The following is a 15,097-nucleotide window of genomic DNA, read 5'->3' on the forward strand; positions in this document are numbered from 1 at the left end:
ATTTTTTAAAATGAGTGTATCTATATCTCAAAACTTTTAAAGTGTATGGATGTAAAAATTGGTATTTAGAATCTCCTTTAAAAATAAAGAAACGCGTAATCTTTTGTTCTCGGAAAATCCCAATAGGAAGGGTGTAAAAGGGTGAATAATGGGTTGAATGCCTTTAATGAGGCTTCTTATATTTCAGAACCGAAGATATTACAGACCTGAAAATTGGTATGTGGTATCTACTTTAAAAGTAAAGAAACACGTATTTTTTCGTTTTTTGAAGATATAAATATTGGGGGTTGAAAGTGGGGGGTGAATTTTTAGAAATGAGTGTGTTTACATCTTAAAACTTAAAAATTTACAGATGTAAAAATTGGTAGTTAGAATCTCCTCTAAAAATAAAGGAACACGTATTTTTTTGTTTCCTGTAAATCCCAATAGGAGGGGTGTAAAAGGGTGAAAAATGGGTTGAATGCCTTTAATGAGGATACTTATATTTCAGAACCTGAAGATATTACAGAACCGAAAATTTGTATATGGGACCTCCTTTAAAAATAAAGAAACACGTATTTTTTAGTTTTTGGAAATCCAATTAATGGCGGTTAAACAGGAGTGACAAATTGGGTGAATTTTTTGAAAGACTATATCTACAGAATATCTTGGAAACGTAAAATGTTACAGACGTAAAAAGTGGGTGTTTGGAATCTCCTGTAAATGTAAAGAAACATAGGTGATTTGTTTTTGGAAATCCACCTAAGGGGAACTCAAAAGTGGTGAAATTTTAAAATGAGAATTTTTACAGTATATCTAAAAAAACTTAACATGTTACAGAAGTGAAAAATGGTATTTTTTATCTCTATTAAACATAACGAATCGTGTATTTTTATTTTTCGGAAATACCACTTGGGTGGTGGGGGGTGGGTAAGAGTGACTGAAAATGGTGTTGAATTCTTTTAATTAGGCTACTGATATCTCAAAAATGAAGATGTTACAGACGTGAAATTCGATATTTGCAATCTGCTTTAAAAGTAAAGAAACACGTATTCTCGGAAAATCCAATGAGGGGGGGGGGGGGTGAAAGTATTGAAAATTTAATTGACTTAATTGTATGAGAATGCAAACATCTAATAAAAACTAAAGTTGTTACAGACGTGAAAATTCGTATTTAGATCTCCTTTAAAAACAAAGAAAAACGCGTTTCGGTGGGGAAACCATCTTGGAGGGTGGGAGTGTAAAGGAGTTGAATTCCTTTCATGACGACACATAAATCAAAAGCTGAAGAAGTTAGAGTCGTGATAATTGGTATTTAGAAGATCTTTTACTATTAAAGAAGCAAGTATTTTTTGCGGGAAAATTCACTTACGGGTGGGGGGGAGTAGTGTGAGATGAAGTGAAAAAAATAAATTATTTTTATGGGGATACTTATATCTCAAAACTGACGGCAATAGACGTGAACATTGGTGTTTGGAATCTCCTTTAAACATAAAGAAACAAGCCTTCTTTTAATTTTTTTTTGGGGGGGGGGGGTTTGCCGGTAAATAAACTTAACGGCGGTGGGGTGTAGAAGGAGGTGAACCCATTGATTTTACTGTTCTTAATGTACTTATAAGTATCCTCCTTTGCTAAGGCGGCAGCGCGCGGGCCTCTCTCACAGCTGGGTTCCGTGGTTCAAATCCCGGTCACTCCATGTGACATTCGTGCTGGAAAAAACGGAGGTGGGACAGGTTTTTCTCCGGATACTCCGGTTTTCCCTGTCATCAGCCTTTCCAGCAACACATAATAGTAATAATAATAATAATAATAATAATAATAATAATAATAATAATAATAATAATGTTCCGGACCGTCGTCAAATGTGCGGATCGCGCTGGAAACGGCTCCTGGACGGGTAATGACTAAGAATGCAGTCCGGCCGCGGGTTCAGTGCCGCCAAAGCACCCAATATGACACCACGCCGGATCTCCTGAAGGATTTTATACATATTAAAATGATTATAGGAAAAGATGGCAAAGATTTATGGAGCCAACTGACCGGGAGGAATACCTGAGCCTAGCCCGGGAAGTACGAAATCGATTGCTGGAAAGGAAGATTGAAAAATGGGAGGAAACGTGCCGTAATCTAATAGAAAACGAGTCAGATCGGGAATTTTGGTGGATTCTCACAGAAAACGAGTCAGATCGCGAATTTCGGCGGATTATATATCTAAAACAATAAGCATTCAATTATAAATTTCAGTACAATACCGTAGCGAAGCACGGGTATCTTGCTAGTCTCTAATATAGGTATTTCTCCAAGTATTTATGGTGAATATGAGATTTCTGATTATTGACTCTGATTTTCTTGGCTAATATGAGTGTTAAACACTTTGTTTTAATTCTTTCTCTTGTCTTGGTGGATTGCCTGAAGTTGCGTGCATCGCTTTCGTTTTCTTCCAATGTTATGGATCAATCTTTTGGAATTTTGGAATTTTCTTCATGTAATTTTTGCTGTATATCGGCAATTGGATTATAGATTCATGTTGGTCTTCTCCTAGATGAGCTTCTTTCTTTTATAGCAATGATTTAATGTGATATTTTATCCTTTCAGCTTACTTGCGTGTGTCTCTCAGAAAAAAATGATTCAAAAGTCAATTTTTTTGTTTCTTTTTTGTTTCAACAATCCAGTTCCCGTTTCGTGTTCTTTTACATGGCCATTATGATTGTAATTATACCTTCTGCTATGATGGTAATCTGGACTTCAATGACATTGTGTATTTATTTATTCCGTTTGATGCTGCCGCGTATTTATTTGGTCTCCTTAATATTTCCATTTTATTATTAGCGTAATGGTACACTACTGGGCTGTGGGGAAAAGAAACAAAATGCAATTCAGTATGATATGCCTCTCATACATAGAAGTCTAGTGCTTCCTTAACAGGGAGAACAGGATAGGTAAATATCAGTAGAATACAACAAGGTCATCAGACACATAAATGGGAAGTTTTCAACAAAATTAAAAACTATAGATAAGAAATGCAGCAAAAAGAAAGGCAAGCAAGTATTTAAGTGAAAGTGGAAATGGAGAGTGTGTATGTTGTTAATTTTGATATTTTTAAAAACATAGTTATGGCTTCATTGGACCACATTTATTTAGGTTTCCAACCATGTTTATGTATCCTTGCCCACATGTCCTTCATTCTCTTAACATGAGCTTTTCATCTGTCCTCTGACCAGAGAAGTCGTTTTGCTGTTTGACCACATCTTCAGGTACCCTCCAATCCTGGATTTTTTGTTTGATGTTGGGTCTAACCAGGACGTCTTGTTCCGTCATCCCATTCAGCCTCAAATCACGAGCCACTCCATGGTGCCATCTAGGTTTGCCTTTGGGATTTCAAACTTGTGTTAGGATCTGTTTCGTCAGCCTGCTGTCAGACATATGGAACATATGACCGAAGAATGTCAACCTCCTTTTCCTGATGACGTCTGTTACTTTGCCCGCCTTGTTATGCATTTCTTCATTTTTTTGAGCTTCCATGTTCCGTCCTTTTTTAATGGGTCCTAAGATCTTACTCCCTATCCTTCATTCTAGTTTCTCCAGTTCTCATTTTAAAGTTTTATTTCTCAAGCTCAGTGTTTCTGATGCATATAAATCTTCTGGTCTTACAACTGTCTGGTAGTATTGTATCTTATCTCCCCATGATTGTACTTTCTTATTGTATGTCTCAAGAGTCTTTATGCAGGCTGCCTTCAATTTAATTTATCTTGCCTCCATACCCTGTTTTTCATTATTCCTCATATCTAGCCACTTTCCTAAATATTTGAAAGCTTCAAACTTTTGAATATCACTCTATGTTGTTTTTATCTCAAGTGGACTGTCCGTAATATTGACCAGATATTTTGTGTTTTTTCAATTGAGACTTTGAGTCCTATTTTGCCTCCTTTATGATAAAGTTCCTCAGTCTGTTGTTCAGTTGCTTCAACAGATGGTGCTAGGATTGCAAGATCGCCTGCAAAAGCCAGGCAATACATATGAAGTTTAATTTTAGATCCCTTAAAAACAGGGCGAGTTGGCTGTGTGGTTAAGACCGCGCAGCTGTGAGCTCGCATCCGGGAGATAGTGGGTTTGAACCCCACTGTCAGCAGCTCTGAAGTTGGTTTTGTGTGGTTTCCCATTTTCACACCAGGCAAATGCTGGGGCTGTACCTTAATTAAGGCCACAGCCGCTTCATTCCTATTCCTAGGCCTTTCCTGTCCCATCATAGCCATAAGACCTACCTGTGTTGGTGCTACTTAAAGCAAATAGCAAAAAAAAAGATCCTCTAAAACTGAGTCCACTTTGGAATTCCTTTCCTTCGAGGGGCTTTTTTCTATGCCTTGATGACCTTTTCTAAGACACAATTAAAAAGAATATTTTTATATTTACTTTACTGTAGTAATATGTTTTTTAGGAAACATTGAATATACGTGCCCTGCATCCAACGACTGTGAAATCAACAAGCGTCGGCGCAAGGCATGCCAGGCTTGCCGCTTCCAGAAGTGTCTCCGCATGGGCATGCTGAAGGAAGGTGTGAGGCTAGACCGAGTACGAGGCGGGCGGCAGAAATATCGCCGCAATCCTGAGATGCCATACCAGGTGCAGCCACAGTTGCCTGTTAAACCTATCCCCACTCTAGAAGGTGGGTTTTAAAAATATATTTTCTCCCAGTTGCATATTGTGAGACACTGTGAGCTCTCAACCAAATATTCTTACATCACTCTGTTTTCAGTCCAATTATGGTGCTCAATAGTGGAAGCTGGGTCACTCAGGATATCTTTTTCATAAGCTGAAAGTAGTAGACATGAAAGTAGCAAAACGATTGCTGGTATAAAGAGGTGGGAACAATAGGAGGAAGGCATTTTCAGTGAGGAGATCTGGCCAAAGTTACAAATGAATTCGATTTATGAAGTTGTGCACATGAAACAGCTTTGATGTTGGGGTCATGTAAGGTAAGTGGAGGAGGATAGGTTATCTAGGAGAATAATGGAGTTGGTTATGGTAGACAGAGGGAGACCAAAATTATGGTGTTAAACTCAGTTTTTAATATTATAGGTAAAGGTGTGGAATTTAATGAGATCACAGAGCTAGGATTGTAGAGGCACTTAGTTCATTTACAGAGACTTACAGACTGAACACTGAAAGGCATAAGAATTTATGGATGTATGTTGCGTATTGTATATGTTGTTTAAGGGAAAGTTTTGAATGGAATCTAATGTTGAGCTATGGTCTTTCCACTGTTTTAAACATACTATAACATATATTTTTATTAATACATAAGAGCAACAGTCTCAGAACTAAAAATCATAATTGGCAGTATATTTAGAGTAGGACTGCTCTTGTAAATGTCATCTTCAAATTTTAGATTTCAAGGCAGTACGGTATATTGTTGAGGTATATTATTGTGGTATGAAATTGACTCTGGTTTGAAAAAGTCAGGGAATAATGTATGGTACTGTGATGAAAACAAGTAAAAGTAAAATAGTTGTTCTTCTATAATATTGTTTAGAAGACTTCAGGCATATTCCTCCACTGATTTATATATATTTGTGAAGCAAATACATACTATGTTAGTTGGAGTTCGTCTATCAGTATATCGTATATTGAGCAGAAAATATTTCTTGTAGTTCAGGGACTGAATTTTGATAGAATTTGCTTTTACTAATGCTACATTTTAAACTGTTCATGTGATTCCTCTTATATAACATGATCGACAACATTTTGAATGTCAAGTACCATAATGATGTGTCTGTTTCTCTGATTTTATTATTTCTTCTGTTGTGATTTTTTTTGTTGGGCACTTGATATAGTTCTACAAAATCATGGAATGAAGGCTTGCATGTATGTATTTTTAGCAGTGTGTTTATAGATGAATTAATACAGTTGTACACTTATTGTTGCCGAATTGCAGTTCTGAAAGCAAGGCGTGCCAGTTAAAGGAGAGAGCAGTTAGTGACACATTCTTACCTTCTTGTTGAAGAAACTTCTTATTACCAAATTATCTTATTATGAGTAAATTCTTATACAACTTTTAAATATTAATTTTGTACTTGTTTTTGAAATTATTGAAACTTTCTCAGTACCTCTTGTATTACATGCTTTAGGATTTAAGAGTATGTCATACTGTGTATTTTTATAAATCCGATTGCTTTTCATTATGTCCATTATACAGCATCTATCAGATGGAAGTCTCTATATTGTGTGTTTTTCTTTTCCATACTTATAATGTAAGGACCCTTTAGGACTGGTTCTACCAGAAAACTAAAGAAAATTCTTGTTGAATCACTTGTATTATGCCATTTTGATTATTGTGATATAGTTTACAATGATTTAGGAATAGAATGGGGAAGGAAATCACCAGGAAATTGAATTCAGGAAAGAAGTTGCCTAAGGCTAACATGATGGCAAGTATAATTGACAGTCACATAAATTTTATGGAAAAATGGAAGGTTATGTACCAGTATAGGTACTTTAAGGCAGAAACAGGCTCCAGGAAGGACATTCCAGCAAGATATAGCATATACTGATTTTTGACTCAGGATCTCAAATGGACTTGGATTAGACAAAAGAGTGGTTGAATGGGTGGCTAAGTTTCTAAAATATAGAACTCAGAGAAGGTGAATCATTAAATTTAATTAAATATTGATACAGTAAAACTTGCTTAAAGCGGGAATCACAAGGGACCTTTTTTTTCCCGAATTAGACAATTTTCTGCAGTACAAAAAACATACCTTTTTTGCCTTAAAACATCAATCACCACAACTGTTACACAAAACATGATACAGTATACAGTAGTATATTTGTATATTATTTAGAGCTTATCTGTACCTGCCTGCACACTTGGCTATCCAGATTGATGTACGCAGTACTGTAGTACACGAATTTGTTAATTATTATTACTGCGCTTTATTATTACATACAGTGTGATACACAGTATATCATTTTGGCAATGTCACAGCACCATATTGCACTAGTTCAGAACACAAGATATACGGTCCTTAAAAACTTATTTCCATTGTAAAACTCTATACAGTACTTCACAGCACTAAGCTTTCATCAACATATCAAACAAAGAAACTTGTTTCCTCTTTTTTCTAATCATGTCTTTCAGAATGCAATCCTGAATTGAGTACGCTAGTTCAAGAAGAGTGAAAGAGTTAGATGTAATAGCAAATTGCTGTACATCACAAAAGCACTGTGGGCCTGTTAGTGGGTTCGAATGTTCTTACTCGTCTCCTTTTTCTGTCTCCTCCTCTTTCTCAGCCTTTTTGACTGCTAGAAGGGCTGTAGTTGATTAAAAAATGTGGTGTGTTGTAAGTTGTTCATAACATCGAATGAAGTTCTTTGCCTTGCAGGGAACTTTTCTTGCTTGGTACAAGTTGGATATTGACGACATGTTTTCAAGTATTTCAATCATTCCACCATCCGTACTAACACTCTCTCCAAACACATGCACCAATTTGTCCAAACAATGACACTGGTCATACCAGCATCAGAAATGCGCAAATATTGTATATAGGATTACATCAGTTCCTAATATTTTCTGCCTTGTACAAATAGGTTTTAAAGAATTCTTTCATTTTCCATTTCCATTTCCATTTCCGTGTTGAGGAGATTCCACATTATACAAAAGTAAGAACATTATAATGCCGTAAGCTTTACCAGGATCAAATAAATATTCTGTAGTGGACAAGTGTCCGCTTTATTTAAGTTCTGTTTTGAGCACGTTTACTGTATTATTATTAATGAATATCCCATTACAAACCCTATTTTACAAGTAGTATATTAGGGCTATAGATAGTGAGACTAAGTTAATACATGACAATTGAATTAAAGTAGAGATGACTTATAAATGAGGTGGAGAAATTTAACAAACACTTTATAACAGCATCTTCTCTGAAATACCATAGTGAGAGGTGCTTGGTATTCTATATTACACATGTTTGAATGCATTAATAATTCATATCTACTCCTGTTAAAAATTGGACTCAAATAAAAGATGAGGAACAGTTTGTGGCATTTCACAGGTACAGCTGTAGGTAGGGCTTTTGAATACTGATTCCAAACCTCTCGAAGTATGATCCAAACTTTCTATGTCCTGTCAGAAACTGAGTTATAATATGTTCATGTTGCAATATCCTACTTTGTAGCCTGTCTTGAATATTTGGAAAGAACATCTCCCTTGTTAGCCGGCCATTTGTGCTGGTGATCCATTGGTTGTTCCACATATCTTGTTTATGTTCCCTCAGTTCCTTTTGTACATGAGACAGGGGACTTTTCATATATCAACAAGGCGTCAGAAGAAGTAGTAGCTGCTTTGGCAAGTTCATCAGCTCTCTCATTTCCTTCTACTCCGTCATGACCTCGGACCCATTTCATGCAGATATGGTTACTGTAGCCTAATATGTGTGATCTTATATTAACAGCTACCGGATGAAAGTTATATTTTTCTTCGATTGCTCTCATGGCTGCCTACATAACTGCCTGTTGTATAGCGCACAATTCGGGTTGAAAGACTGAACATGAGGGAGATAGTCTAAATTTTTCAGCATGCACCTCACTGTTATTCTGTAGCACTACAAAAGCACATCCTACATGCCAGCCGTCTTTTTCTTTGCTAATCCGGGATCCGTCTGTATAAATATTGTAATGATGTTGTGTGTTGCACACTTCTTGCACAAGATTATTGGCAAATTTACTTGGGGTGACCTGCTATCAATGCACTAGCTTGCAGTTCAGGAGTAACCCTTAAAATCCTATGAGGATACAAAACACCTTTTTTTGTTAATGTGAGCTCAGCTTTGGCAATGGCTGTTAAATACAGAGGTGGGATTTCTGCCACAACAAGGGCTGCTTCTGTGGATATTGTGCGCTATCCACAAATAATTCTGAGTACAAAACCTCTTTGAATTTGGGCTAGTTTGGTTTGAACCCAGTTTCTTTTCAATACATTACGATAAGCAGATGAACCATACAGTAATAATGGTTCCACTGCTCCATGATACATTGTTTTTAATAGTTCTGGATTAAGACCCCATGTCAATCCGGCAGCAATAGTGAAGCCAGACAGCAGTTTGCTAGCTTTGGTAGACAGAGCATTGAAATGAGCTCTAAATGTTAGTTTTCTGTCTAAAACAACACCTAAGTATGACATTTGGTCCACCAATTTTATAACTTGTCCATTCATGTGTACTACAGGTGTTTCAGCTTTCCTCTTCCGTGTAATGAACATGCCGCTCGTTTTTTGGGGGTTGAACTACAATTTATTTTCAAATCTCCAGTTGTAAATTATATTCAGTGCTGTATTACATAATATCTTAACTTGATTTATAAGTACTGTTTAGTTCTACGTAAAATTTTCTCTTCACCTTGATATACGTATAACTCATGTTCAGTTGTATGTCTTGAAGATATCAAAGAGTTCCATAAATCAGTTGCTTTGATGAATGTTATGTTCAAAATATGTACAGTAATTATTCATCATGTAAATGAAGGAACTTGCAGTCCCTTTATAACAGCACATTAAATATCTTGATAAACTGTGATGTGATGCAATGTGATGTTGTGTAGCCTGTGAGGAAGCCTGGTACCAATCTTTGTAGTTGAGGCCCATGGGCGACCTGCACGTCTGGGTATGTGGTGGTGGTGGTGGTGATGATGATGATTATGATGATAATGAGGTAGGAAGAGGGTGAAATCCAGTATCGGCACATAGCCTACTCCTGTCGAATAACACCACAGGGTCTGCTCAAGGCTTAATGTTCTCATTCAATGGATGAATCTGCCCTCACCCCATTTGAACACTGTCAGAGAATTTAAATTAAAACTAGACTTTTGGAACTCAATCTAGTGATTAGAAATTGTTTACCATTGCCTCTCCTACCCTGCTAGCCAACATTCTGATGGTGAAATATTTTCCCACCAATGGGACTCAAACTTGCTGACCACAGTATCAGATCATAAAGACCATGGCTATCATGTGGACTCTTAATAAACTTCTGCATATTTCCATGTACTTCAGATAAGCACAGAACTGTTTGCTCTTGCTACAGAAAATCTGGTGAATCATTTGCTGAGGGTGTCAGTTTTAAAAATGGTTACATTACGAGACTGCAATCCAGTCGAGTATGTATGATGACATTCCATGAGTTAACCTTCCGTAATGAAGGTTTTGACAGTGCTCCACCTGTTTTAAGAGGTGACTAAAAGGGGCTCTTAACTTGGGAGCGTGTGTTGGCAACCACAAGGCCTTTAGTCAAGTCCTGGCATTGCTTCCATTTACTCGTGCCACGCTCCTTTGCGACCTCCCTTTGGTCACATTGGACCACATGAGTATTCCATGTACATTTTTTTCTTTGAAGGTTGTACTGTTTGATTCTTCTTATCTTTTCAGTACTTCTTCATTCGTTCTGATCACAGTGGTGATCCCTACAGGCCTTCTGTGCATCATTTCAGTTGAAAATTTGTGTTTATTAAGAAGGGTGGTAATTTTATTCTTGTTCTCTGCATCTGTAATTTTGAGTCCAACTGTTTAGAGATCCTCTTGAATTTATTTCATCCAACATGGTCATATACAAATAGATAGGATCATAAATAGGATAAACACAATGACAGATCAGTATCAGATGTGGGAGCAAGAAAAAGGGAGACAAGAACAACACAAAAGGATGAGGACAATCTCCACACCTCCATACAGTGGCACCTTCAAATAGTCAGGCTCTTTCCTCACCAATCCCAATTCCTCTACACCCATTTGCCTGTGTGGGGGACAGTAGAATACATCCATGGTATCCCCTGCTTGTTGTAAGAGGCAACTAAAAGGGGCCCCAGGGGCTCTTAACTTGGGGGCGTGGGTTGGCAATCACAAGGCCTTTAGTCAAGTCCTGGCATTGATTCCATTTACTTGTGCCAAGCTCCTAACTTTCTCTATCTTATGTAACCTCCCTTGGTCAATTCTTGTTCTTTTCCAACCCTGACGGTATTAGAGCATTTGAGGCCTTGGGAGTATTTCATTTTTACCATGGCCTATACCTTACTTTGGCCGATACCTTCATTTCTTGAAGTGTCAGAATATGCAGATGGTCATTATTGCCCCTTGAATGGATAGCTGTACGAAAATTTTGCAAAAATAGTCAATGTACAGAAAGGAAATACAAAACATCATTCAAACACGGGGATTTGAGGAACAAGAAAGGAAATCCACATGATCGGCATGGTCGGAGGACCAGAGATGTGCACAATCATCGAAGATGAAGAACTACTGGGCAAAAAAGAAGGCCAAAAAATGTTGATTCCGCATGGTCCTAGGGGACCCATTCGCGAAGATGAAGTACAGACACACATGCGTTGCGATTTTATTCATATAGATAAGGAATCTGCTCTACGTACAACACCTTTTGGGTTATGTCCGCTGGACTTAGCCTGCAAGACCGATTGTTCATAATATGTCCTTTATTAATCCTCCTGTCGAAATGATGCACATGAGAAAAAAGTTTTAGAAATTGATTTCCATTCAGGATGGTAGATTTCCATTAATTTTGGATGTGCATATTTTGTGGGAGTGCAAAATCATGGTTTCGGATAAACCCCCAGGAAATTTAGGAATTCAGAAATAATATTGGCCCTAAAACCTACCCAAGGACAGGTGGATTCTATATATCAAGTTTTGTAGAAATATATCCAGTAGTTTTCAAGTTATAAGAACTCAGACAAACAAACGGACAAACAGACACCAAAGCTATAAAAATATGCAGATGGTCATTATTACACCTGAAACGGATAACTGTATGGAAATTTAACCAAAATAGTCAATGTACAGATACACGGTCGTTACGATTTTATTTATATAGGTGACATAAGCATGGGCATGTTTGTAAGTGCAGACCTTCATTTCAAGATTTACTGCTCCTGAACGGTATATCATATCAACAAACGATTTGCACCATCAGGCGCTCCTTTTTTCAGTCTACATGTTTGGTCCTAAAACATTTTCTCATATCTCCCATACTTATGGGTTCGATTGAGTTAGGATGTTTGAATGGAGTGAAATTTGGGTACATTTTTAACATTTTACATTATGTTTTGCATACTTATGTGGAAGTTAGAATCATGAAATTTGGCTCGCACATTGCCATTGGTCGTGTCAATGTGTGTGCCAAATTCGATGACATTATCTTTCCTATAAGTGTGTCAAACTATGAAATACATGTGTAAAAAGCACGAAATTGACATATAATCGAGAAACACAGCCAAACCTAACATATAATGGGGAGAGAGATGACAAAACGTCATAGGACCAAAGTTGTAGATCACTCCAAATTGAACAGAGATTGTGCCAACCGTTTTGTGAAAGTACTTACTGTTCAGCCACGAAATACCTTGAAACGGAGGTCTGCACCATCATTAAAATTGTCTCCATATTTCAATATTCATCAGGGATTTGTAAAAAGCAAAAAGTTTAAATATCTTGGAATTTTTCCATCAGTTACAGGCTAAAAATATATAATTTTGCCAAATTTCAGTTTTCAAGCTCGTCCTGTTGAAAAAATTCACATGAGAAAAAATTTTAAAATGGATTTTCATGAAGGCTGGTTGTTTTCCAGTGAGGTTGGTCTTGTATTTGTGTTCGGAGAGTAAAATCAGTTTCGGTTCCCTATAAAATCCCAGTCCATTCCGGGAATTTGAAATAGTAAGGACTTTATAACTTACCTTTGGACAGGCAGGGGCTAAATATATTGGATGAAATATCTTCAGTAGTTTTCAAGTTATAAGAAATACGCCCTCCCCTGCAGACCATGTGACCTTGCTGCGGTGGGGAGGCTTGCGTGTCCCAATGAAGCAGATAGCCAAGCCGCAGGTGCAACCATATCGGATGGGTATCTGTTGAGAGACCGGACTAAGGAATGGTTCATCGAAAGGGGGGTAGCAGCTTTTCGGAAGTTGCAAGGGCGGCAGTCTGGATGATTGACTGATATGGCCTTGTAATCATACTCAACATGGTTTAGCCGAAAGCAACGGGAAACTACAGCCTTAACTAACTCCCGAGGACATGCAGCTCTCTCTGTATGAATGATGTACTGATGATGGCCTCCTCACGGGTAAAATATTCCAGAGGTAAACTAGTCCCCCATTCGGATCTCCGGGTGAGGACTACACGAGAGGGGGCGATCATCAGCAAGATGGATACTGACTTTTGCGAGTCGGAGCGTGGAATGTTAGAAGTTTGAATCGTTGTGGTAGATTAGAGAATCTGAAAAAGGAGATGGATAGACTAAAGTTAGATGTAGTTGGTATAAGTGAAGTACATTGACAAGAAGAACAGTATTTCTGGTCAGGCAACTACCGAATTATCAACACAAAATCAAACAGAGGAAATGCAGGAGTTGGTTTAATAATTAATAAGAAAATAGGACAGAAGTAAGCTACTATGACCAGCATAGTGAAAGAATTATTGTCGTCAAGATAGACACCAAACCAATGCCCACCACAATAGTGCAGTTCTATATGTCTACTAGCTCAGCGGATGGTGAGGAAAACAAAAGATGGGAGAGTGGGATGCAGTGGTAGTCCAAGAAAGAGAAGGTAATACAGTAGGAGAATTTGGATTGGGACAAAGGAATGAAAGAGGAAATCGGCTGGTTGAATTCTGCACTGATCATAATTTAGTCCTTGCCAATACTTGGTTCAAACACCACAAATGAAACCTTTGGAGAAAGGAAATCTAGGTGTATGAATATTAAGAACTCAGATGGAAAGCCACTTCTAGGGAAAGAAGACAAAGCAGAAAAATGGCAGGAACATATCCAACAGTTGTATCAAGGTGAAGATGTAGATAATTTGGTTCTGGAACAAGAAGAGGCTGTTGATGCTGATGTAATGGGAGACCCAATTTTGAGGTCAGAGTTTGACAGAGCTGTGAGCGACCTAAATAGGAACAAGGCACCTGGAATTGATGACATTCCCACTGAATTACTGACTGCCTTAGGAGAAACCAGCATGGCAAGGTGTGTGTGTAAGATGTATGAGACAGGAGAAGTCCCATCCGATTTTCGGCAGAATGTTGTTATACCTATTCCCAAGAGAGCCGGTTCTGACAGGTGTGAAAACTATCGCACCATTAGTTTAGTATCTCATGCCTGCAGAATTTTAACACTTATTGTTTACAGAAGAATGGAAAAACAAGTTGAAGCTGAGTTGGGAGAAGATCAATTTGGCTTCAGAAGAAACGTAGGAACACGTGAAGCAATCCTGACTTTACGTCTGATCTTAGAGGATCGAATCAAGAAGGACAAGCCCACACACGTGGCATTCGTAGATCTAGAAAAAGCATTTGATAATGTTGATTGGACCAAGCTATTTAAGATTCTGAAGGTGATTGGGATCAGATACCGAGAATGAAGAATTATCTACAATCTGTATAAAAATCAGTCTGCAGTGATAAGAATCGAGGGCTTTGAAAAAGAAGCAGCAATCCAGAAAGGAGTGAGGCAAGGCTGCAGTTTGTCCTCCCCTCCTTTTAAATGTTTACATAGAACAGGCATTAAAGGAAATTAAAGAGGAATTTGGAAAGGGAATCACAATCCAAGGAGAGGAAAACAAAACCTTGAGATTTGCCGATTATATTTTTATTTTATCTGAGACTGCAGAAGATCTCGAGAAGCTGCTGAATGATATGGACGAAGTCTTGGGTAAGGAGTACAAGATGAAAATAAATAAGTCGAAAACAAAAGTAATGGAATGCAGTCGAAGGAAGGCAGGTTATGCAGGAAATATTAAATTAGGAAATGAAGTTTTAAAGGAAGTAGATGAATATTGTTACTTGGGTAGTAAAATAACTAACGATGGCAGAAGTAAGGAGGACATAAAATGCAGACTAGCACAAGCAAGGAAGAGCTTTCTTAAGAAAAGAAATCTGCTCACTTCAAACATTGATATAGGAATTAGAAAGATGTTTTTGAAGACTTTCATGTGAGTGTGGCATGGTATGAAAGTGAAACATGGACAATAACTAGCTCAGAAAGAAAGAGAGTAGAAGCTTTTGAAATGTGGTGTTACAGAAGAATGCTGAAGGTGAGATGGATAGATCGAATCACAGATG

General features: G+C 37.6%; 1 protein-coding gene across 2 annotated transcripts in view; it reads left to right on the plus strand.

Annotated features, from left to right (window-relative positions):
- Positions 1–15,097, plus strand: part of ERR (estrogen-related receptor) — a 444,389-nt gene that overhangs the window by 367,625 nt on the left and 61,667 nt on the right. For both annotated transcript variants that reach the window (XM_067151671.2, XM_067151681.2), the window contains one exon: positions 4,415–4,642. In XM_067151671.2, coding sequence (XP_067007772.1) covers positions 4,415–4,642 — 228 coding nt within the window. The remainder of the gene's footprint in view (positions 1–4,414; positions 4,643–15,097) is intronic.

This window comes from Anabrus simplex, chromosome 1, assembly GCF_040414725.1.
Source record: "Anabrus simplex isolate iqAnaSimp1 chromosome 1, ASM4041472v1, whole genome shotgun sequence".
In the NCBI taxonomy this organism is placed as follows: domain Eukaryota; kingdom Metazoa; phylum Arthropoda; class Insecta; order Orthoptera; family Tettigoniidae; genus Anabrus; species Anabrus simplex.